This window comes from Elephas maximus, chromosome 13, assembly GCF_024166365.1.
Source record: "Elephas maximus indicus isolate mEleMax1 chromosome 13, mEleMax1 primary haplotype, whole genome shotgun sequence".
NCBI lineage: Eukaryota > Metazoa > Chordata > Mammalia > Proboscidea > Elephantidae > Elephas > Elephas maximus.
The window spans coordinates 54,455,768-54,481,761 of record NC_064831.1 but is presented as its reverse complement, the minus strand read 5'-3'; the positions used below and the strand labels follow the sequence as shown (position 1 = coordinate 54,481,761).

The window sequence follows — 25,994 nt, the reverse complement described above, 5'->3', positions numbered from 1 at the left end:
TTGCACTTAACTTGCACAGAATCAGCAACACCTCTCCCTGGTTCCGGAGGCTTGAGCAGACTCTCCACCTTTTGTACCTTTTCCCTTTTGTACATTATTTAAGTACCTGACTTTACATAGAATTTTTTCTTTAATCTTATTGTTACATATAACAAAACATTTGTCATTTCAACCATTTTTACGTGTACATTTCAGTGACATTAATTACGTTATGTTCTGCAACCTTCGCCTCTTTCTCCAAAAGGAAACTTCAATTTTGTCCCTGTTTATCCTGATGTTCTTTATTGATCCAGTTGTGAGGATTTTCCTTTCTTCCTGTTCAGGTGTAATCCACACTGAAGGCTCTAGTCTTTGACCTTCATCAGTAAGCACTTACTTGTCTATGTTAAGAAATTTGGAAGACAGCTACTTGGCCAACTGACTGGAAGAGATAACATATTCATGCCCATTCCAAAAAAAGGCTATTAAATGGAGTGTCGAAATTACCAAACAATATCATTAATATCACATGCTGGCGAAATTCTACTGAATATAATTAAAAAATGACTTTCCCCGTATATCATCGGGGAACTGCCAAAAGTTATCAGATATATGGTTCTCAAATATTTTCTCCCGTTCTATGGCTGTCTTTTCACTTTTTTGGTGAAGTCCTTTGATAAACATAAAAGTTTTACTATTGATGAAGTCCAATTTATTTTTTCTTTTGTTACTCATGCTTTTAATGTGATATCTAAGACTCCATTGTTGAAAACTAGGTCCTCAAGCATTACTCCTGTGTTTTGTTAAAAGTGTTATGGTTTTAATTCATATGTTTAGGTCATTGATCCATTTTGATTAGAAATATTCTTTACTCCTGCTCCGACTTCATTAACAGCATCTATATTTCCTCTTAAAACTTATATTATCATCGTCTTGGCAGAAAAGCATATTAGACTATTTTTTGGCTGGTGATCAAGTCCAGCTCATTGACGGTCCATGATCATAGTTGTTGTGAATTAGTTGCTTTACCTTGAAATCCATTTATAAATGTTTTCACTTTAAATCTTTTTCACTTTTCAAAGGGCCATTTGGACCCTTTTCTTCCTGTGTGACTGATATGTCTCACTTCTCCATTTATATGGGGTCCCCATTTGGTCTTTTGTGTTTTCCACGTTGATATTGCAGAGATCTTCAAATAGCAAGTAATCCATCAGTTCTGAAAAAGTACCTCCAATCTCTTAGAGATTCATAATGAAGTGTTTACTGACGAAATGATACAACATCTAGGATTTGCTTCAAAATAATTCATTTATTGAAATTGGGTGAGATTACGTGGAGAAATCATTGTACACTTTTGAAATTTATATACTTTTGGAATTTTACTGAATAAATTTTTACCAGGTGAAAGTACTTTAGCACTTTTCTGTTGCAGAGTATCGTGCTTTTTGGAGTGGTTCATCCTAGATTTTATTCTCATCCACTACAGTGTAAAAAGTTCACATATTTGCCTTGTAAAGAATTGTTGTTAGCTGCCATTGAGTTGGCTCCCAACTCAGGACAACCTATATGCAACAGAACAAAATGCTGCCAGGTCCTGCGCCATCCCCCTGACTGGTTGCAGATTGGACTATTGTGATCCAGAGGGTTTTTATTGGCCGATTTTTGCAAGTAGATCCCCAGACCTTTCTTCTTAGTTCTTCTTAGTCTGGAACTACGCTGAAACCTGTTTAGCATCATGGCAACACACAAACCTTAACTGACAGACGGGTGGTGGCTGCATGAGGTGCATTGGCTGAGAATTAAGCCAAATCTCCCTCACGGAAGGCAAGAACTCCCACTGAGGCACCAATGCCTTATGCTTGCGAAGAGGAAGCACTTGAACGTACTGCATAGGCAGCACAGAAGAACTAGATAGTGCCCAGCTACCACCACTGACCGCTCTCACAGGGATCACAATAGACACTCCAGGACAGAACGGGAGAAAAATGTAGAACAAAATTAAAATTTACAAAGAAGACCAGATGTACTGGTCTGACAGAGACTGGATGAACCCCCGAGACTGTGGCCCCCAGATACCCTACTAACTCAGAACTGAAGCCACTCCCAAAGTTTACCTTCAGCCAAAGATTAGGTAGGCCTATAAAACAAACAATAACACAGGAACATGCTCCTTAGATCAGTCAAGTATACGACACCAAATGGGCAACACCTGCCCAAAAGCAGAGACGAGAAGACAGGAAGGGACAGAAAAACTGGATGAATGGAAACGGGGGAACCTGGGATGGAAAGGGGGGGAGTACTGACACAGTGCGGGGATTGCCACCAGTGTTACTAAACAATTTGGTTTTTGTTTTTAATGTGCTTTAGGTGAAAGTTTACAGCACAAGGTAGTTTCTCATTAAAAAACTTTTATATACAAAAATTTATGTGCAAACTGTTTTGTGCCATTGGTTACAATCCCTGCAATGTGACAGCACTCTTCTCTTTTCCACTCGGGTTCCTTGTGTCCATCGTCAGTTTCCCCGTCCCTTACTACCTTCTCATTTTGCTTTTGGGCAGCAGTTACCCGTTTGGTCTCTTATGTGATTGAACTAATCACGTTCCTCGTGTGCATTGTTGTTTTATAGGCCTGTCTAATCTTTGCCTGAAAAGTGGGCATTGGGAGTGGCTTTAGTTCTGAGCAGGGTGTCAGGGGGCTGTAGTCTCAGGGGTTTCTCCAATCTCTGTCAGACCAGTAAGTGTGGTCTTTTTTTGTGTGTGTGTGAATTTGACTTTTGTTCTACATTTTTCTCCCACTCTGTCCCAGATGCTGTAGTATGATCCCTGTCAGAGTGGTAGGTGGTGGTAGCCAGGTACCATCTAGTTCTTCTGGGTTCAGGCTGGTGGAGGATATATAAATTTTTGAATGAGAAGCTAATTTGCTATGTAAACTTTCACCTAAGCACAATTAAAAAAAAAAAAGGAAAGTACTATACAGGCTCACCCTCTTGAAAATGGTGTGCGGGCCCTGCTTTGACCCCTTTTGTAAATGTCTTCTACCTCCTGCTCCTTCCTTTGCCCCCACCACCTTCTGCCTCACTCCACCCATGCTTACTTCGGACTTTTACGTGTTACAAATGCCTTAATATTCCTTACTAATGGATTGATCAGAGTATCATGGCTAGTAGTTTAGGGGGAAACCCTGGTGACATAGTGGTTAAGTGCTATGGCTGCTAAACAAAAGGTCAGCAGTTCAAATCCACCAGGTGCTCCTTGGGAACTCTAAGGGGCAATTCTACTCTGTCCTGTAGGGTCGCTATGAGTCGGAATTGACTCAATGGCAGTGGGTTTTTAGTAGTTTAGGGAAGTCATAAAAGCTAGTCCAATTACTGACCTAAGCTTGTCATCTCAAAATGAAATAATCAAAACTGCTTTTCAGAAGGATTTTATTGGTGGCTTTTATTCTGTTTTTTTTTTTTTTCCCACCACCATCGACACTAAAAAACAAATATTATATCGTGACCCAATACACAAAATTAAATATGAGTATGTATCTGAAAAAAAAGTTTCATGAAATAATACTTATTCTTGTTAAGTTGGGTATACTCTGGTTTTTTTCAGTGTATTTCTTTCAAGAAAATTATTGGTCGGGACCCACTGGATTTGTTTATTTACTTTATACCACTAATAGGTCATGCCCTGCAGTTTAGAAAACATTTTAACGTTGTCTGTTTTGTTAGTGATAAGCATGCTCTATACCATCACCAGTGGTGCTGAATAAGCTTTAGTAAGATTTTTTATACTTAATTATATTCAATAAGTAATCCCTTGGAAAACTTGGGAAAAGCAGAAACTATTCTTGCTTTTAATTGCTCACCATTTGGGCAGTGTACCTATGTAGTGTATTATTATACTAGTAGCACTAAGTTAGTAAATCTGAAACTGACTTCCAGGTTTTGCTTTGAAGTTGTAGTGCCGTTTATTATCTTTTTACTCTTAATCTTACTGCCCACTTAAGAGGCGCTTTCTGGGTGGTGGAGGCAATAGGCCAGTGTGTCGTCTTTGCCCTAAGTCAATATGGGTTACATAAAAATAGTTTCTTGTTTTAAGTACCTTTAACTAATTGACTCAAGTCCATTTGACCGGATTTTTAAGAAGTTCTATCTAGATAGTAATTTATAAAGGTACTGCTTTCACTTTAGGGCAAGAAAGTGTGACAGCTGGAGATGTAACTAAACTGGGAGCTCAAGGCTGTGTGTTTCTTTATCAGTGCGGCTCTGAGAACTGAGACCTGCTGGTTCTTTGAAATAATGCTGTATCTGATGAAGCTTACAGTAAACGTCGTCCCCATAGGTGACTTACTGAAACAGAAGTCTTCATGCAGTGGGTTCTATGGGCAGCATCAAATCTTGGACTGCTGCTTTGAAAGAGCTGAGTTTAGGTTTAAAGCTCCAAAAATTACTACGTAATGCAGTTTCTTCTCCATTACCAATAAAAGAACCCATAGCCAGGAAGTGAGACTGAGAAGCATTGTGAATTTTGTGCAACAGATACTAAAAGCTTTGAGTGTTTGGGATTGTGCCATCTCATCAGTGGTATTTTTGTGTCCATTAAACTGCCTGCCTTTCTCACAGATACTGATATATTATTTTTTTAGCTGAAGCAGTCATTTATTTTAAATGGGCAAAGATTTTAACTTTCAATCTTTGCAATTAAATTCTTCCAAAGCAAAATTTCTGTGTCATGTGTATCACAGAGGATAGTGGTTGAGTGATTGTCTGGACTTCCACATGGCTGCCTTTTGTGTTAGCCTGTTTAGTTTTAATGATGCATTTGCCTCCTGGCAAAGGAATTCATTTGATCAGCTCATAGCTCAGGAGAATTATCAGAGTGCCTCTTAGGAATAAGGATGATTGCTTTGTAAAAGGGTGACATGTGTTCTATTCTTTTGGTGCCCCCAGAGAAAAGCAAGAACAAGCAAGCTAGCCTTTTGTGATGTATCAGCTACCATGTTTGGTGTTACATGTTATTGTTAGGTGCTATCAATGCTGGTTTCAACTCATAATGACCCTGAGTATAACAGAAGAAAATGCCACCCGGTCCTGTGCCATCCTAACAAACATTGCTGTGTCGTCTCCAGCAACTGGCCCTCCTGATGGCATGTACAAAGTATGTGAGACAAAGTCTAACCGTCCTCGCTTCTAAGGAGCATTCTGGCTGTACTTCTTCCAAAAGAGACCTGTTCCTTCTTCTGGCAGCCCATGGTATTTTCAGTATCCTTTGCCAACACAATAATAATTCAAAGACGTCAATTCTTTGGTCTTCCTTATTCATTGTCCAGCTTTCACATGCATATGAGGTGATTGAAAAATACCATGGCTCGGGAAGGGGCACCTTAGTCCTCAAAGTGACATCTTTGCTTTTTAACACTTTAAAGAGGTCTTTTGCAACAGATTTGCCCAATGCAATATGTCATTTGATTTCTTGACTGCTGCGTCCATGGATTTTGATTGTGGATCCAAGTAAAGTGAAATGCTTGACAATCTCAATATTTTTTCTGTTTATCATGATGTTGCTTATTGGTCCAGTTGTGAGGATTTTTCTTTATGTTGAGGTATAATCCATAGTGAAAGCTGTAGTCTTTGATCTTCATCAGTAAGTCTTCAAGTCCTCTTCCCTTTCAGCAAGCAAAGTTGTGCCATCTGCATATCGCAGGTTGTTAACGAGTCTTCCACCAATCCTGATGCCATGTTCTTCTTCATATAGCCCAGCTTTTCAGTTCAGCATAAGGATTGAATAAGTGAGGTGAAAGGATACAACCCTGCCGTGTGCCTTTTTCAGTTTGGAACAACGCAGTATGTACTTCAAATACGAAGTTAGTTCTTTAAACAGTAAAGGTATACTGTACTGGGTGAGAGTCAAGGGTGAATTCTGGTGCCTGTACTCCCTCACCCCCAGTAAATCCTATTGCTAAAGCTAGGGACAGGGAATGTCAGCAACTCAGAAACACATTTACAGTTTTAAACTTTTATAACCTGACCTTTTTTCTTTAAACCATGCTAAATTCTTAGGGTTTAACTCTGTGCTAAAGTTGTCACAATAACAATGCTTACACAGAGCCATCAAGGGTTCTCCTGAAAAATCTTTATGTAACATCACAGCTGCTGTGGAAGAAGTCTCTCTCTGGGCCAAACTGGAGTCTTAATTTGCCTGGGACTTGCCTATCTGTTACTGGAACCCTGGTGGCACAGTGGTTAAGAGCTATAGCTGCTAACCGAAAAGATCAGCAGTTCAAATCCACCAGCAGCTCCTTGGAAATCCTACGGGGCAGTTCTACTCTGTCCTATAAGGTCACTGTGAGTCGGAATCAAGTCGACAGCACACAACAACAGCAACATATATTAGTTGCAGTAAGCTTCTAAAAGTTCATTTATGTTTCTAATTAATGTTCCCACAACAAATAATTTTGATATATTTGAGGAAATTGGGAAAAGCTAATAAATGGGAGAGGAATAAAAAAAAAAAACAAAAAACCCAGGAGAGGAATAGAAGAGATAATAACAGCTAGGCAGGAAAAAATAAAAATAAAAACTGTTGCCATCAAGTCAATTCTGACTCATAGTGATTTTATAGGACAGAGTAGAACTGCTCCATGGGGTTTCCAAGAAGCAGCTGTTGGATTTGAACTGCCAACCTTTTGGTTAGCAGCCTGAACTCTTAACCACTTCACCAGGGCTACAAAACTAATATATAAAAAAACTAATATATAGAAAGGGAAAAATGCATATTTTCTGCCTGTGCTCCTTTAAAAAAGTTGTACACCTTAGAGTGGTTTCTTGGGTGTTTGTCTGGCAACCTGTGAGTGCTTCTTTCTTGCGTTATTTGCAGACAAAATTATTCCTACATTTGTGTACTCCTTTGACACATAAAGGTATTCAGGAAGCTGATAATATGATGATGTCGTTTGCAAAGGACATCTGTTTAGAGCTTGGTAAAAATGAGAACTTGTATTATAAGCAGTTTCTTGTTCCCAAAATGAAGTTTTTTTTTTTCATTATAAAAGTTATATGTGTTATATAAAAATAAAAAGACTAAGAAAGTTATTTTAACGCCTTAACATACATCTTTCTGTATCCTTTTTCATATTATATGTATATATATGTGTGTATTTTTTATATGTGTATAGATACGTACATACATATATAAAATCAGCTAGTATATATAAACATAGCATTAATTTGTGTGTCTTATTTAAAAAGTAGTCATACTATACATGCCAGTAACTTTGAATCAGTCAAAGTTGTGAATGTCTGATATATGCAGAACATGGTCTTAAGCATCATAGGGCACTGAAAGAACTATTAGGTAAAATCCTTGCCCTCAAGATATTTATAGTCTAGCCAGACAAGATAGAACAGACATGTAAGCAGCACTGAAAAGCAGTATGAAGTCCTGTGCAGTGACTGAACTATATGATACATACTAAACACTCAGAAAGAATTAAAGTTGAAGCTTCAGGGATTGGTCGGGGTAGAAAGGTAGCGGGGAGCTAAGTAGTACGTAACATGCTATATGGGCTGGGTGATAGTTGTTGCTCCCATCCTCATCCCCATCATCACTGCAGGTCCTTAGTCTAGATGTCCAGGAGAATTCTGGTTCCATTTATAGAAGTAGGGATGTTGAGAGGGAGAGTTGTTATCAACCCAGGAAGAACCTAGAGGTGGTAGTGCTGTATAGGTGGAGATCTGTTTCCTGCACATAAAGCTATAGAACTGGAGTTCTCGTGAAAAGTCAGAGCGCCTTTGAGATTTGTTTACAGGCAGTAGATGAGTTCTCTAAGAGGAGGGACGGGCAGTAATTGCTTTTATTTCATTCTATCCTTTATGTCCTCTAAAGATATTAAATACCATGAGCAAAAAAAGAAAAGAAAATCCCCGTTTGTCAGTGAGTTTGCAGAATGTAGGTCCATGCCAAAAGTTAAAATCTCTATATCTTTGAAATTCTGATATTTCTCCTTTTTTGTTTGTTTCATGGCTTAAATAGTTGGGAAATAATAAATAAGAAATGCGTGAGGTGTATGTAGGCGTGTATGTTAGACAGAGACATTGATTTTTCTCTTTTTTAAAAAAATACTTGTGTCTAACTTAAATTTCTATATTCTCAAGCTCTTTTTGTTCTATACTTGCTAAGTCTCTTGTCTACCTCGCTTTTCACTTATAAATCATGTTTTATACATGTGAACAGTATTGGGAATCCGACCTTTCTCATGACCCTGTGAGCTAAGATTTTGCTTTGCATTTCCCAGAATAAATGTCACTAAAACATACACGTTCTGCTTTTTCCCTAGGTAAAAATCTCTACACCAATGAGTATGTAGCAATCAAACTGGTGAGTAGAATCTGTGGTAATTATGTTTCGGGGCCCTCACCCCTCACATACCCTTTTATGGGAAAGAGTTGTAAACATTTACAAAAATACTAATGCGGGTGTTTTCCTTACATATGATCCTACTTAAACATTTTCTTTCCACTATAATCTAGGGTTGCTATGAGTCGGAATCGACTTGACGACAGTGGTTTTTTTTTAAATAATATTATAGTGATGAATCACTATATACTCTAACACTATAGTTAGATGATGCTAACTATGGTGTTAGCAACAATGAATCAAAATTAGTTGATGAAAAATAGCTGAAAAAATGGGTGGAAGAATTACTATTTTAATTCTGTACCTTTTACAGTGCTATCTTAAAAAATAAAATCATTTGAAAATGACTAGACATGATGGACCATTGCATTTGCCTTTCATTTTACTAAACTTTTTTGAACTTTGAGTGGTCAGTAATTAAAACCAAATGTAGACTTTCTATCAGCTGGAAGTACGGTATATCTCAGTACCTCGTTTCTCTTTGGAATCACTTTGAAAGGCGTCGCAGAGGCTAACCTTCTTGTCTGTGGGCCTCCTCTCTTGCTGCTGGACATGTGTTCTCAAAGGGAGCCCTGAGGGCCGTAACTGAGCTCATTTCATTGGAAGAGCAAAATTTGCCTGAAGCATTACACTCTTACGAGGTGGCCGTCTGTTGTCAGTTTAGGATTTCAGGCAGGCATGTGTGTTCCTGAATAACCATGATTCTGGCAAATGGCCAGCCCCCTCCCTCTGTGGAAATATAATCATAACCAGCATCTGGCACAGAAATGCAAGGAAGCCATGCTGATGTGTCAGTTCTACTTTGCCTGGATCTTTTTTGTGGGCTTATACTTCTTGGATTTCTAGAACTGTTATTAGTGTAAATAGCCCCACCTTTACCCATTGCCTAGATTGTTAGGGGTCTTTGTAACAGAGGTTTTCTAACAATTGTGAAAAATGTTTTCTCTCCATGCTGCTAAATTACTGTCCCCTCGCCAGCTGTGGACTAAGTGTTTGCAATACCCTCTCTTCATAGTGCCTCCAGAAAAGCACTGTGCAGCCCCACTTGACTGAGCAGGCTACAGCCATGTAATGAAGGGTGGCTGAAGGGTGTTAGTCCTTCCATTTGCAATAAAAAACTCCTCATGTCTGAATACATGTGAGATGTAGACCCGCTTTTAACCCGAAATTCTCTAGAGTCTTACCCTTTTTTTTAATCTGCTGTCAGAATGGACTCGACAGCAGTGGATTTAGTTTGTTTTTTTTCCTGAATTAAACCGAGATTGGATTGAATATTTCCTATTAAGGTTTTCCAGTATAAAATTTGAGAATATTTTGTTTGAGGAAGGTTACATGGTGTCTAAGTTTATTGGCCTTTGTGGCTTGTCAGAATCCAAAGGCTGTTCCCTCTTTCTGGTGTTTGTATCAACCTCTGTTGGGTTCCGTATTGATTTGTCATCACTGTTTCTGCTTGATTCCTTGTGAACTGTTAAAGGTTATTAGGGCACTAGTTCTGAGGTTCTCATTAGGACAAGTTCTGTAACTTGCTGCTTTGATAGTGATCTAGTCGGAGACCTACAACGAAATGGAGATTTTCAAGAATGATCCCTCTCCATCTGAGGAAATAAATGAATAAGGAAATGACGCTACAGTATAATTAGTCTTACATGCTTTTCTTTTGACTACAAAAATTTTGAGACACTTTGAATTCAGCTCCAGTGGTTGCTGATTTTACAAAGAGTATGAGCTCTTTTTTCATATAAGTCGTTAACGATATGAAATACTCCAGTCTGCCTGAATCGATTTAGATAAAACCTTCCTGGAAGCAGAAGGATAGACTAGATAACTTCAAGAAAACTTCTGAATTCTGTGATTTATGGATTCAACATCTTAAGACCCACCACTCGTCTATCAGCTTGTTGTACTGTGCTGGCTTGCGTGTTTCTGTGGTGCTGGAAGCTACGCCACTGGTATTTCAAATACCAGTAGGGTCACCCATGGTGCACAGACTTCACCGGAGCTTCCAAACTAAGACAGACTAGGAGGAAAACCTGGTGATCTACTTCTAAAGAAACTGGCAAGTGAGAACCTTATGAAAAGGAGCAGAACTCTGTCTGATGGGAAGAACACACTCGGCATTTCTCAAGCTGAAAGAACTGAATAAAAAATTAAAGTCTTGAGGTGCAGTACTGAAAGATTCTATGGGCAAAATATCGAATGATGCAGGAAACATCTAAAGAAGATGGAAGGAATACACAGAGTCACTGTACCAAAAAGAATTGGGCAACATTCAGCCATTTCGGAAGGTAGCATATGATCGAGAACCGATGGTGCTAAAGAAAGAATTCCAAGTTGCACGGAGAGCATTGGCAAAAAACAATGCTCCATGAATTGACAGAATACCAACTGAGATGTTTCAACAGATGGATGCAGGGCTGGAGGTACTCGCTCATCTATGCCAAGAAATTTGGAAGACAGCTACCTGGCCAACTGACTAGAAGAGATCCTTATACGTGCCCATTCCAAAGAAAGGTGATCGAATACAATGCGGAAGTTATCAAACATTGTCATTAATATTACATACAAGTAAAGTTTTGCTGAAGATAATTCAGAAGCCACTGCATCAGTACATCAACAGAGAACTGCCAGAAATTCAAGCTGGATTCAGAAGAGGACTTGGAACGAAGGATATCATTGGTGATGTCAGATGGATCTTTGCTGAAAGCAGAGAATACCAGAGAGATGTTTATCTGTGTTTTATTGACTGGGCAAAGGCATTTGATTGTGTGGGTCATAACAAATTATAACATTGTGAAAAATAGGAATTCAAGAACACTTAATTGTGCTCATTAGGAGCCTTTACATAGACTAAGAGACGTTTGTTCAAACAGAAGAAGAGAATACTGCATGGTTTAAAATCAGGAAAGGTGTGCATCAGGGTGGCATCATTTCATCATACTTATTCAGTCTGTATGCTCAGCATATAATCCAAGAAGCAGGACTATATGAAGAAGAATGTGGCATCAGGATTGGTGGAAGACTCATTAACAACCTGCGATATGCTGATGACACACAGCCTTCCTTGCTGAAAGCAAAGAGGACTTGAAGCACTTACTGATGAAATCAAAGACTACAGCCTTCTGTATAGGTTACACCTCAGCATAAAGAAAACAAAAAGCCTTACAACTGGACCAGTAAGCAATGTCATGATAAACGGAGAAAACGTTGAGGTTGTCAAGGATTTCATTTTATTTGAATCCACAATCAAAGCCCATGGAGGCAGCAGTCAAGAAATCGAATGCCATATTGCGTTGGACAAATGTGCTGCAAAAGACTTCTTTAAAGTGTTAAAAAACAAAGATGTCACTTTGAGGTCTAAGGTGTGCCTACCCAAGCCATGGTATGTTCAATCAACTCGTATGCATGCAAAAGCTTGATGATGAATAAGGAAGATCAAAGAAGAATTGATGCATTTGAATTATGGTGTTGGTGAAGAATATTGACTATATCATGGACTGCGAGAAGAATGAACACATCTGTCTTGGAAGAAGTACAGCTAGAATGCTCCTTAGAAGCGAGGATGGAGAGGCTCCGTCTCACGTACTTTAGATGTGTTATCAGGAGGGACCAGTCCCTGGAGAAGGACATCATGCTTGGTAAAGTAGAGGGTCAGCAAAAAAGAGGAAGGTTCTCAACGAGATGGATTGACACAGTGGGTGCAACAATGGGCTCAAGTATAGCAATTATTGTGAGGATGGCGCAGCACCGGGAAGTGTTTTGTTCTTTTGTCATAGGGTCATTATGAGTCAGAACCACTTGACAACACCTAACAACAATATCTTTAGAAAAGCAAACCAAACTTCAAGTGAGTTCAGGGAAAAAAAGTCTTCAAAGATGATCAAAGAACTAAAAAATAGGATCAGTGAGGAATGTTAAAGGAATTGAAATTACTTTGCCTGGAAAAAGGAAGTCTAAGAAATGATTGACTAGTTCTGCTTTTTGAAGATAGCACTTATAGTATTCACAGATTATTGAGGAGCTGTTTTATCTTGTTACCAAGGACATCAGAGAAATAGGCTTCAGTTCTGATAGTGGAGATTCAAGCTAAGTATAAACACCTTTTAAACCATGAAACTTGTAAAATACCAACATGAATTATCAAGGGAGGCTGTGGAATCTCCTTCCTTGGAGTCTTAAAAATAGGATAAGTAAACGTCTGATGTACTTAAAACTAGGGAAATGAACTCAAAGACTACCCAAAGGCACTCTTGTCCCTGTGATTATTATTTGTATCTGTTTTTGACATGGACTTTAAGGATGAAGGTCTCAGAGCAGAACTGACAGTGGAGCTAAAAAGCAAATGCATTGCCAATTAAAAATAATTCTGGTTCCTTTTTCTAAAAGTGGTTACTGTAACAATATATAATGTTAGGTAACTGTATATACTGAGCTTTTAAAGAGAGGTCATAATAATGTGATACCTTTGCCCATCATTTGCACAAAAAGGATGATCCTTTAAGGAGATTATACCTTTTAGGGTAACGTTTGGTTGTCTTAGGTAGTTGGTTTGTGACACTGTCAATGCAGAGTAATTAAACAGCCCATTCTTGAAGTATGGACTAGAGTAGAGTATGGTTGTTTGCCTATTTTATCTCTGGTGTCATTAGATAACTTCATTTTTGAAAACTTAAATACCGCATTGAATAAAGTTACATATTTTAATTGTATGTACAACCTTTAATTCTCTTCAGTGTAAAAAGAAATGCAAGAATGTTCCTAATGGCACTGTTCATACTGTTGAAAGCTGCAAATAATCCAAATGTCCAAAAACTATAGACATACACATATATATTTATGTACATACAGAGGAATACTACTAAAAAACCAAACCCACTGCCGTTGAGTTGATTCCAACTCATAGCGACCCTGTAAGACACAGTAGAACTGCCCCATAGAGTTTCCAAGGAATGCCTGGCAGATTCAAACTGCTGACCTTTTGGTTAGCAGCCAAAGCATTTAACCATTACGCCACCGGGGTTTCCGAGGAATACTACAGACATTAAATATAGTATAGCTGTCCTTACTGCCATGGAAGGATGTTATTATCACATTGTTGACTTCAAAGAGAGGTACGTTATACTACATCAAATACAGTATGATGTCATTTATATAAAAACCTATTTATGAATCATTTTATATATAAACAACAACAACAAAAAAACCAAACCCATTGCCATTGAGCAGATTCTAACTCATAGTGGCTCTAAAGGACAGAGTAGAACTGCCCCACAGGGTTTCAAAGAAGCACCTGGTGGATTCGAACTGCTGACTTTTTGGTTAGCAGCTGTAGCTCTAAACCACTACGCCACCAAGGTTTCCATTATATATAATCTTACGTATAAAGAAACGCTTCAGAGGATAATCACTGTTAATCGTGGTTCTCCTTAAATGATAGAGTTTCAGACTTATTTTTACTTTCTTTTTTATTTTTTTGCATTTTAATTTTTTTATACTGAGCATGCATCATTTTTCTAGAAAGGAAAAAACTATTTACTATCCAAAATTCATAATAAAATAAGAATGAAATACATGCTGGTATTCAAAAGAGCTTGGCATCAGGTTTCCTAGGAGAATATATTTCAGGAGAATATTTCATGGTAACGGAGCTATCATTGAATGACACCTCCCTCCGAAAGTCTATTTAAATATCTATGGAAGGGATTGTATGTAATTTAGCTTTATCTTCTCCAGCTATGCTTTCAAAAAGAAGTTTTGGTAAGAAAATACAATCACATATGAATATTATCTCTGAAACATTATGTAATTCTTAGTCCTGGCTTACTCTGAAAATTTAGAAATGGAAAAGTCCCATTTATCTAAATCTGATCACAATTACTCTTCTTGGGTTTCAGGAACCTATAAAATCACGTGCACCACAACTTCATTTAGAATACAGGTTTTATAAACAGCTCGGCAGTGCAGGTAAGTCATGCCTTTTCCATCCATTTACTTAGCTTATATCTTAGTTGGAAACCCAAAAATATGCAAATTCTGTTGTGTGGTTTACCCCTTTTTATCAGAGCATGTACCCCTTCTGCTTGCTGCATAGGGAAATAAAGACAGTCAGCCGAAAAGCTACTTGCTCTCTGACTCCTAGAGGGGTAGTTGAGTTGACTGGGGACCAGTGATGCTGTGACTATGCCCACAGACTGACCTTAGAATGCATTTACCTGCCTGAAACACATAGTATGGGGTTTTGCTTTTTGCTAGTTCATTGATTCTCTTTTCATTTTTTTCTGTATACCAAGAGAAAGAAGGGGTTGGTATTTGCAAGGTATATTTTACCACATTGATACTATGTATGTGTTTTAAAGACATTTCAGAAATACACATTCCGAAATATAATACCATAACACTGTCATTTTGTCTATTCTTATTAATTTACAAGAACTGTCCATATGATGGAGCCCTGCTGTTTTTGCAGTGGTTAAGAGCTCAGCTGCTGACCAAAAGGTTGGCAGTTCAAATCCATCAGCTGCCCCTTAGAAACCTTATGGGGCAGTTCTGCTCTGTCCTGTAGGATTGCTATGAGTAAGAATCAACTCGACGGCAATGGCCTTTTTGGTATTCATTTGATTGTAATAACCATGGCCTTTGGAGATTTTTTAAGAATAAATTTATAATTTTTTTAATCATGTCTGTTTTTTACCTAAAAACTCTAATTTCTCAACTGTCTGGCTTCCAGAAAAATATCTTGACTAGTAAGCAAATGTTACCAGCCCTAAGGAGGCTGTCCTACAGGTGCAACTGTAGGACACCTCTCTCAGAAGACGAAATCCTTCAGAGCTGGTTTCATCATTTGTAAAAGTTCCTTGGCTTTATGCTTCTTTTGGTATGACAATTTTATGCAAATGACTGAAACATGGTTTTTATTTCAAATACCACTATTGAAGACACTAGTGAAGAAATTTGAGTTTCACTTCCGAGACTATATAGAATTATATAAGAGCCACTGGGCGTTATTCAAATCTTAACATACCCTGATCACAGCAGCAATCAGCCATGGTCAAAACCTAGGGAGACCAGAGAGGACATTTGTCTTCCATTGAACCTAACATAAATTCTTGCTTACAGTAGCCTCAGGTATTTGTTGATTGATTATATCCTTAAACATCGTGTTCCTGGCATAGCATTTAAGATTGGCAGCTGAGTTCACAGGCTTTATATATAACTTGAGGCTTGTCTTCCCGGATGCCCCAGAACTAAACTTTAAAGATGACTCTCTTCTTGTTCCTGGTTTTGTAAATTTCATGATGATAACTATGTGTAGATCACTTATGATAAATATGTTTTTACATGTCTCACAAATCTAAGGCACAGGTAAAAACATGCTAGATCCAGCCCAAACTAGAAGTTTGAGTGGGCCTGAGGGAAGTGATCAGGCCAGTATGCCCTTCTGTATAGACCTTCCAGATCAGGCCACCTTCCCTTTTCATACTCTCCCCAAATACAGGAGAACATTGTAGGTTCTTAAAGTTTTGGCATTCTCCATGCACTGAAAACAAGAGTAATAGAGCATTTGGGGAAAAGGGTCTAAAAAATTGCCTTTAACTTTAAGCAGCAGTGGAAAACTGGAACCTCTGAGACTGGTACATCCCTCGTTGCACTCAGTGGGAATAGGAGGGCTCTATTGTAGTGGACAGGCCAGTTGTTGACTCATAGTAAGGTAGGCTGGCTATCATTGGTCTTTTTCCCAGTATCTCTTCTGACAATCATCTAAAAGTCACAAAGCTTTCTAGGTTTTACATGAAGTTCAGTGGTGATTCACTTGTTCCTGGCCTCCTTGTTCTGCTTTTTGAGATCACCTAGTGTTGTTAAAGTAGCTATCTTCTTAATACTCTTGCCTGCAACTACCAAGGTAGCCACAAGCTTTTCCAAGATGGAAAGAGCCTGAAAGATCTACCTCAAATTTCTTCCAAGTGTGAGAATTCTTCTAGAATTTTCTTAACAAATGGGCATTCATCACTGCTTGACCTCTTTCATCTATAGAATTCACCACTCTGCAAGGCACTTCAGTGTTGGAAAGCCCAAGGTATTGGAAGTTCTTCATATTGGCCCAGCATTTTCCTTTTCTTATTTTCATGGAACCAAGTTGGGCCCTATGTTAGCAGCCCAGAGGTGTTCATCCACAGCTGTTACATGCCACTCCCTCCATCACCTCCCTCCAGATCTTTTTAAGTCAAGTGTCTCCAGTTCCTTTAATTTTTTTGCATAACACGATTTGCAGATATTTTATCATTGAATGATGGCAGCTTATATAAAAAAAGATTTGTAGGTCTCAACTGAGTACAGCTTCATAAAAGCATAAAAGTCAAGTATATGAAATGGCTGCTAGAAAAGCTAGTGTAAAATGTTGAATTAATAGAAATATTGTATCCAGATAATGGAAGATAATAATACCACTGTCTCCATATATACAGTAACTTCTGTTATTTTAGGAGGCTCACTTAAGAGGAACGTCACAAAATTAGAACTCAGGTGTCTGTGTGTGTGTTTGTGTGCAAGTGCTTACTGGTGGGGAGGTAATTTGTGGAGGAAACACTGCATTTTGTAGTTATGTTATGGATTTTTGAGTACCCGAACCCCTTAGATGTCATTTTCTATTTTGTCCCATTATTACTAAATATTAGGATACTTTTCTATCTTGATTCTCTGGTCTTATTGATTATGAATTGCCTAGGTTTCATGAGACCATAAGCTTCTTGAGAACAAGGGCCTGTGCATTCTTCACCTTTATGTCTGAAGTGTATCAAGGCCCAACGTAGTTCTGTCATGTGGTAGGCAGTCAGTAGATATTTCAGTGATGGAAAGAAGTTACGAAGGTTTGATACACTTGCCTTTTTAGATTTTTGACAGGCTCTTGATAAAAAAAAAAAAATTCCTTGAGGATGGCCAGAAAGGGACATTTATTTTGAAAGTAGACAAGATATTGTCATTTCTCATTGTACATGGGACCATGAACACTAGAGCTTCTTCCCCTGTCTTCCAGAGTAAGTTCCCAGCTGCAAATGTAGTTAGCATTTCTGTAGCTAGAGCAGATGCCACTCTCTTTAGAAACAAGGTGATGTCACAGCATTGTAAATAAGCCAACAGCTTTTCATGCCAAAGGCACACAAGGACCAAAATAATGTGATCAGTGTTCTTACTCACTAATGCTGTGTTTGTCATTACTCATCCCAGGCCAAAAGCTTTGCAAAATATTTGAGTATCTTGACATGCAACACTTTAAAATAAAAATTAAAAAGCAAAAACCAAAAAACATTGTGATACGGGATTTTCAAGGAATTAATCAGTGCTCGTAAAACACATAGATGAAATTCTTTGGAGGAAACGATTGATTATAAATTTAAAGATTACTGCTATTGCAATCATACCTTGAGATCTTAAATACCAAAAACAGGAACTTTGGTGTTGGCTTGGGAGTATGACCATTTATTCCCCAAGTACCTAGCTCTGAATCATTACCTTGGCTTTTTGGACATCCATTTCACCCTGACCATATAATCTGGAAATCCATACCAGTTCTCTAATCATGTGTAGATAAGAAGAAAAATGGTGGCCCTGGATGATTGTGAACATGGTTTAACTTGGAGCTCTTCCTCATTGTCCATTCTTCTCTTTGTTTGATCCTTAACTGCTTCCCTTTCATTCCCTTCTGCTCTCTAGTGGACAGTCATGCATTTCAAGCTTTGCTGGTAGTAGCTTTGCCATAAGGAATTTCAAGACCTGATGATTTACTGTTAGGGTTAATATGTCCAGGATAATCAAGGAAGAATGTAAATAGGGCCTAGAGGGTCTTGGAACTGAGAGCAGATTATCTTGATGTTTCTAATAATTGTCATTTTGTCTATTTTCATTTATTATAGAAATCAAATTACAAAATATTAGAGGATATTTTGGGAGGAGGTGATGATTCATGCACTTACCACCCTAACCCAGCTACATTTCACTTTAATGTTTCTTTCTCTCCTTTCCTTATGCAGACATATTTCATAGTTAATCTCAGCTCACACAAAAGTATGTCTTCTTTCACTTAACATTTGTCATGAAGCTCCATATTCTTAATGCTTCTGATCATTGTATGATATCCCATCAGCTTCATAGGCTATAATTTAGGCACCCATTTTGTATTTGGGTTACATTTAGATTGTTTTTATTTGGGGAAGTCATTTTCCCTGCTGATTTCATAACTCAAGACTTCTGTATGTTCTTCTTAGTCCCCATTTCGTTTCTCTTCTTGCCTCTCCCACAGTTTCTTTCACCACGGGCTGATTTTCAGACCGAATTTATTTTATTTGATGTCTAAGAAGTTTTAATATTTGGCTCTGAATACTTAGAGGAATGAAATGGTACAATGCTTGAAACCACGTAGAAGCAGATGATGGTTTGAAATTGAGGGTAGTGGTGAGTTTTTTTTTGTTTGTTTTTCCTCACTGTATTACTCAGAGCCTGCACGTCAGGTACAGCCCCAGTTCACAGCGTTGCACCTGCTGGGCAGCAAATGCCTGGGGAAGCTCACGTGATAACCTTGTTTAAACAGCAAAATTCAAAGCTCCATGAGCTTCTGGAGGCCAGTGACTGATCAGAAACACTTGCCAACTGGAGATCGCTGCAAAGGTTTTACTTTTAAACACAGTTGCTTTTTAACCTAGTAAGAGATGAAAAAAATATTAAAGAGTGGTCTTTATTTTCCAAAAAGGTACTTAAGTGATACTGTTAACTCTGTTTAAGAGCAGTTGTATGGCTTTTCCAAGGTGCCTGGACACTAAAAACTATAAAGTTTTATTGTCTCTGACATAGACATCCTGTGGTGATATTTAGGATTTTAAGCTTTGGTAGATTTGAGGTGCTTGCTGGTTGTTGCTGAGCTGAGGATTACTGACGAAGTTTCACTGGCTTAATTATCTGTAAAATGTAATTCTGCTTGAGCAGTGAAGAAATGAACTCTGATCATCTAATTGGGATATCTTGATGTATTTAATGTGCAAAACAGGGAAGTGCTAAATGTTTTTTGGTTCTTTTCTATCTTTAGTTTCTAACCTCTTCCTTAACATTTTGGCTTTCAAATATTTTCCTTGAGCGATGTGATATATTGTCGGTGACTGCCCTCCATTTTCAAGAGAGGAGAAATGTCAGGCTCACGTGTGTGCACTGAAGACCTGAGAGTTAGGACTGGCCAGAGATGCAATTTTGATTGGACCCCTTTTTATAGATGTGACTCCTGAACCTGGTTTGTAGTTGATTATACTTTTAGTAAATTTCAGTATATTTTATTTCTGTAGACTAGATGTTTACCTTCATAGAGTCGGTATCTCCCAAATGTATTTGAATAGACAACACATTTTAAGTGGAAATTTATTGAAAGAATACTAGCAGCATGCATGAAATTTTATGTACCTGTACATTTAATCAGATAGAATAGGAGAAATATCAAATTTTAATTCATTTATTTAGCATATAGTATTAAATATTATCACAAATATATACTGAAAATATAAAATTACGAACATGACAGAAAGCAGTAATCATTACACAGAACTTAAATGTGGTATCAGTTGGTCATTGCTGTCTCTTCTTCAATGTCTAGGTCATGCACAGGCTCACGCATCAGCTTCTTGCTCAAGCACCTTCCTGGCATTCTCACAATACATGTGCTTCTGTATTTCCTAAAGGCATGTAGCAACTGTATATTTGTTAACTTTTTCTCATACACATTATTTTTGAATACCTTACGGAAGAAAAAGTATTAACAGCGTCGATTTTCCTGGCATTACCTGCTTTTATATTTCAAAGAGCACTAACTTTTGTAGAACGAAGTTTGGGAAATATTGTACTGGGTTTCTCAGCATTGAGATCTTGCCTGTCCTTCAAGACCTTATTGGAGATCCTCCACCTTCATGAGTTCAGTAAATGTTTATATTGTTATTGTTGTTGTTAGGTGCCGTCGAGTCAGTTCTGACTCATAGCGACCCCACGCACAACAGAACGAAACACTGCCCAGTCCTGAGCCATCCTTACAGTCGTTGTTATGCTTGAGCTCATTATTGCAGCCACTGTGTCAATCCATCTCGTTGAGGGTCTTCCTCTTTTCCACTGACCCTGTACTCTGCCAAGCATGATGTCCTCCTCCATGGACTGATCCCTCCTGACAACATGTCCAAAGTATGTAAGACGCAGTCTCACCATCCTTGCCTCTAAGGAGCATTCTGGCTGTGCTTCTTCTAAGAGAGATTTGTTTGTGCTTTTACTTGCTGGAATTACAAAGATGAATAAGGCAAGGTCCCTGCTCTCAAGATTTAAAAGCATAAAATCTGACTGGAGGGTGATAGACATGTAAAATAAATACAGTATAAACAGGCATTATGATGGACGTATTATAAGAATGTAGCAGTCAATTCTGCCTTGTGGCAAGGAGTGAGAATACCAGGAAAGACTACAGTAGAGAAGGTAATGTTCCAGGTGAATCTTGAAAAACTTAAGTAGGTATTCATCAAGATGGTGTTGGGAGGGAAGAAGAAAGGCAGAGGGGCACCCTCACCTAAGCCCATGAAATAGCAGGAGAGGAGGCATGAGGGGTGAAGCAGCAGACAGAGCTTGTTTGGGAGTTGCATGGTATTGGGTAAAGCTGTGCAAGGTCAGGGGGATAGTGAGAAGTAAGCCTGAAGAGGTTAGCTTGGGACAGATCTTGTAGGAGATTGTAGTATTGGAGAAATACTTAGGCTTGCATTTTAAAAGGGTTATTCTGGTATCAGTGTGGTAGATGAATGAGAGTCCGAAGATAGGGAGACTAAAGAGGAATTTTACACGATCCTGGCAAGACCTCCCTCAGCCCAATCTTGCCTCTCTACCACAATCTATCCTGAAGAAGAAGCTCTCATTCTAATTATCCTACTTAATAGATCACCAGGACTGATTTCATCATGTCCTACACCCCTGTTTACTTCATTTGAACTAGAAGTGCTTGACTCTTGGGTTATCACTCATCGTTCAGACTCTTTATCCCCATAAAGCTCTGATTCTGCCTAATCAAATCCAGTTTCACAAGTTCACCTCAACATCCCAGGCCCTCAGAGTCTGTTGTAGCAAAATCTCCTGTGACCTCAATCGTTCCTGAGTGCTGTCTTCATCTTCCCAGTCTAAATGAAACCTGGCTGCCCCGTAAAGACATGAGTCCCCTGGCAGCCCTCTCAAGTGGTGCTTACTCTCTCATACTTCAAGTACCATGTTCCTTTATTGCTACTTCCAGACTTTTGTCCCTTTTTCCTCCCTAAAGTTCCCATCAGATTTTATCAGCTACTACTCTTCCTTCTTGTAGTCACCTGGTTCACTATTTTACTATACACTACAGCTGTCATTTTTAAAGATTTTAATATTCACATACACAGTTTTTCCCATGCTCTAGGCTCTCAATTCTTTCACTGCCCATCTCCAATGAATTGTTCTCCTTACCTTATCAACTACTTAGCCATTGTATCGATAGACCTTACGCTACCAATAACTCTTCATCCATAATTTTCAGCATTATGCTCTTCCACTGCCCCTCCTATCATTCCAACTCACTCTAGCTAGTAATTCCATCAAAAAATTCTTCCACTCCACAGTTACTGCCAGTCCGTTGATCCTACTATCTTTTCACTATCAGTGGCCAACCTAATGCCCTCACTTCCTTCTTTATCCAGGTGTCTTAGTCATCTAGTGCTGCTACAACAGAAATACCACAAGTGGATGGCTTTAACAAAGAGAGATTTATTTTCTCACAGCCTAGGGGGCTAAAAGTCTGAATTCAGGGTGCCAGCCCCAGGGGAAGGTTTTCTGTCTCTGTCGGCTCTGGAGGAAGGCCCTTGCCGTCAATCTTCCTCTGGTCTAGGATCTTCTCAGCACAGGGACCTGGGGTCTGTCGGACATGCTCTGCTACTGGCACTACTTTCTTGGTAATATGAGGTCCCCCTGACTCTCTGATTGCTTCTCTTTTGTATCTCAAAAGAGATCGACTCAAGATACAACCTAATCTTGAGGGTTGAGTCCTGCCTCCTTAACAGAGAAGTAGGATTTACAACACATAGGAAAATCACATCAGATGGCAAAACAGTGGACAGTCGCACCGTACTGGAAGCATAACCTAGCCAAGTGGACATACATTTTGGGGATCACAGTTCAATACATGACACCAGGTGAGATTTCCAGATCCGTTGTCATGATCACTCTTCTCCATACACCCTAGATTCCCTTACCTAACCCTCTCTCCATCATAGTCACCTAGCAAAACCTCAGCCCTGGCTCAGCTCAGCTCTTCAGTCCCCCATTTGCAGCTAAATATGATTAGAGAAAACACAACCATGTTGACTGGCCTCACTTTAAATACATGACCACAAATCTCAAGTGGGCCTTTTGTGCTGCCTGCCCATCCTTTTATATCTCCCTAGTCAGGTCCCTACGCATCCGCTGCCCTAGGTGACCTCATCAAGCCTGCAAAAGCTTCCTTTCCTTCCTCACTCTCAGCTGTGATACTGTTTATATCAGAGAGAATAGAAGCAATCAGAAGAGAACATCCACATGTTCCCACCACCGAATCTATCAACTTGCCTTCATCCGTATTCCATTACTATTCTTCCCTCCTGATAAAATGGATGACTTGCTCAGGCTCCTGTGTAAACTGCCACTTGTCCACTGGCTCCTATCCCCTTTTGCCTACTCAAGGCTTTATTTCTACAATTGTCCCTTCTACTTTCCTGTATTATCAGCTTTTCCTCTCTGTAACGTTTCCATACAAATGTGCTAAAAACCTCCCAACTCAAAAGCCTTTTCTTAAATCCACGTTCCCTTCTAGTCCCCACTAAATCCACCATAATTTGTTTATCCGTTCATCTGATGATGGGCACTTAGATTGTTTCCATCTTGCTATTGTGAATAATGCTGCACAGAACATGGGTGTGCCTATGTCTATTCGTGTAAGGGCTCTTACTTCTCTAAGATATATTCCTGGGAGTGGGATTGCTGGATCATATGATATTTCTATTTCTAGCTTTTTTAAGGAGGTACAATATCTTTTCCCATGGTGATTGTACCATTTTACATTTCCAACAGCAGTGCATAAGAGTTCCAGTCTCCCTGCAGTCTCTCCAACATTTGTTATTTTCTGTGTTTTTGATTCATGCCAGTGAAATCAGGATGAGATGGTATCTCGTTGTAGTTTTGATTTGCATTTCTCTAATGGCTAATGATCTTGAGCATTTCCTCATGTGCCTGTTAGCTGCCTGAATGTCTTCTTGAAGTGTTTGTTCATATCCTTTGCCCATTTTTTTAAATTGGATTATTTGTTTTTTTATTATCGAGGTATTGAAATATTTTATAGATTTTAGAGATTGGACCCTTGTAGGCTATGTCGTAGCTAAAATTTTTTCCCAGTCCGTAGGTTCTCTTTTTTACTCTTTTAGTAAAGTCTTTTGATAAGTAGGAAACCCTGGTGGTGCAGTGGTTGAGAGCCATGGTTGCTAACCAAAAGGTTGGCAGTTCACATCGACCCTGGGCTCCTTGGAAACCCTGCGGGGCAGTTCTACTCTGTCATGTAGGGTCACCTTGAGTCAGAATTGACTTGACGGCAGTGGTTTTTTTTTGATGAGTATAAGTGCTTAATTTTTAGGAGCTCTGAGTTATCTGGTTTATTTTCTGGTGTTTATGCATTGTTAGTTATGGTGCCTCAACATATTTTTAAGTGAAAGATTTGCAAAAGAGTAAAATATGATCCTATTTGCCTACTATAAAAATTCATATTTAGTGCAGATGTGCCTATATGAGCTATAGAACATACCTGAGTGAAATATTAAAAATTTAATAATGATTACCTTTGAAAGAGTATAATTAGGAATGAGAAGCGGTAGTTTTCTAAGTTCTCACTTTATATCCTGCAGTAGTATTTGAATTTTTTTACCCTAAACATGTATTTTTATAATAGCTAGTTTTTTAAAAGACTGCACCAGTGGATTCTCTCTCCTACCTCTTGAATCCTCATAGCTTGGTTGTCAAAACCTGGCCCCTGTTGATCCTGAGCCATGTATTGACAGCTTCTAGCACAAGCTCAACAAATGCTAATAAAGTGGTACAATATCTTGTTTCCTTTCTATCTAAACAACTTCTTGTAGGAAGGGGGAAAAGCAAACTGTAAGCTAGAATGAGCTGTCTTATGCAGTATGATTTCCTATGTCTGAGTGAAGGGGGAATGAAGGAGTATTCAGGTAGAAGTTGAGGGAAATTTGTACATTGGGTAGAAAGATAGAAGAGATGACTTTCTAAGACCTATTTGAACTCTAAGATTCTATGATTAAAAAAAAAAACTCTTAAAGATGACATGTTACTATACAAAAAGCATCCTGGTTGTATTTCCTATGTAGACATTTATATTTGGTGTCTTAGTTTCAGAGAACAACATACTTTTTGGAAGTTCATTACAGTGTAAATGTAACCTTGGCAAAATGAACATCTGGTGGTCAGTGAATCAACATGGGAACATGATCTAGTATTTCCACATAATGGGGTGGCAGGAATGGGGGTGGATTTTTACTTGCAAAATGTGGTTCAAATTATTGAGCCTGCGGTTGTTGGAGAATTTCCAAATTTATTGTAAACAAAACCAAAAAATTTTTAATGTGAAACTCTACAACTGTATGTAATGATTATGAAAAATTACTGTTTCTTTTCCTCATTGATGGAAAATCAAAAGTTTTAGATCTTCTCCTGTGACTAAACCAAATAGGTTCTTCAGTTTGTATTGTCCCGCCCCCCGGACCTTCTTATATCATTGTGTTTTGATTTTTCAAGGCACAGAGGTCTTTGGCATTGAGGACAATTATGCCTTTTTTTCAGATGTAGTTTCTATAGATTGTTCTGAGTACACAAGATGAGGAGTCAGGGACTTGAAGGTTGACTCTGGATTCCCTGGAACTTGCTTGCCCTCCTGCTAGCTTCAATATTTGTTTGGTACAATGGGTCAGCTTGCTTCACAAGAAAGAACACCATTTAATCATGGTAATTAAAGGCTGTAAACCTTGCAATCAGCAGATGAAAGCACCTTGTGAGTTGTAACCATTTTTGTTATCATTTTCTTCAGACATCAGTGTTGTGTTAATTGTATTATAGTCACCATGGGCAAGTCCTAATTTTATTTTCCTTTTACGGGAATGTTTTTAGGCTTCCCTATGCCTGCATTGTTGTTTTACTTAGGGAGGCTGTATATAGTCAATAAAAAAGTTGTCCAGCGTGGACCATGGTTTCAGGGGACACCTAGGTCAATTGCCAAAACAAAATGTGTTAAGAAAACGTTCTGCATCCCACTTTGGTGAGTGGTGTCTTAAACGCTAGCAAGCAGCCATCTAAGATGCATCAATTGGTTTCAACCCACCTGGAGCAAAGGAGGATGAAGAACACCAAAGACGCAAGGTAAATATGAGCCCAAGAGACAGAAAGGGCCACATAAACCAGAGACTACTTCAGCCTGAGATTAGAAGAACTAGATGGTGCCCAGCTACAACCGATGACTGCCCTGACAGGGAGCACAACAGAGAGTCCCTGATGGA

At 38.7% G+C, this 25,994-nt stretch overlaps 1 protein-coding gene across 7 annotated transcripts in view; it reads left to right on the top strand.

Moving 5' to 3' along the window:
- Positions 1-25,994, top strand: part of CSNK1G1 (casein kinase 1 gamma 1) — a 159,547-nt gene that overhangs the window by 73,689 nt on the left and 59,864 nt on the right. For 5 of the 7 annotated variants that reach the window (XM_049905179.1, XM_049905178.1, XM_049905175.1 and 2 more), the window contains 2 exons: positions 8,306-8,346; positions 14,277-14,346. The exons of 1 other annotated variant lie outside the window; for it this stretch is intronic. In XM_049905179.1, coding sequence (XP_049761136.1) covers positions 8,306-8,346; positions 14,277-14,346 — 111 coding nt within the window. The remainder of the gene's footprint in view (positions 1-8,305; positions 8,347-14,276; positions 14,347-25,994) is intronic. One more of the 7 variants, XM_049905180.1, reaches the window with a different exon arrangement.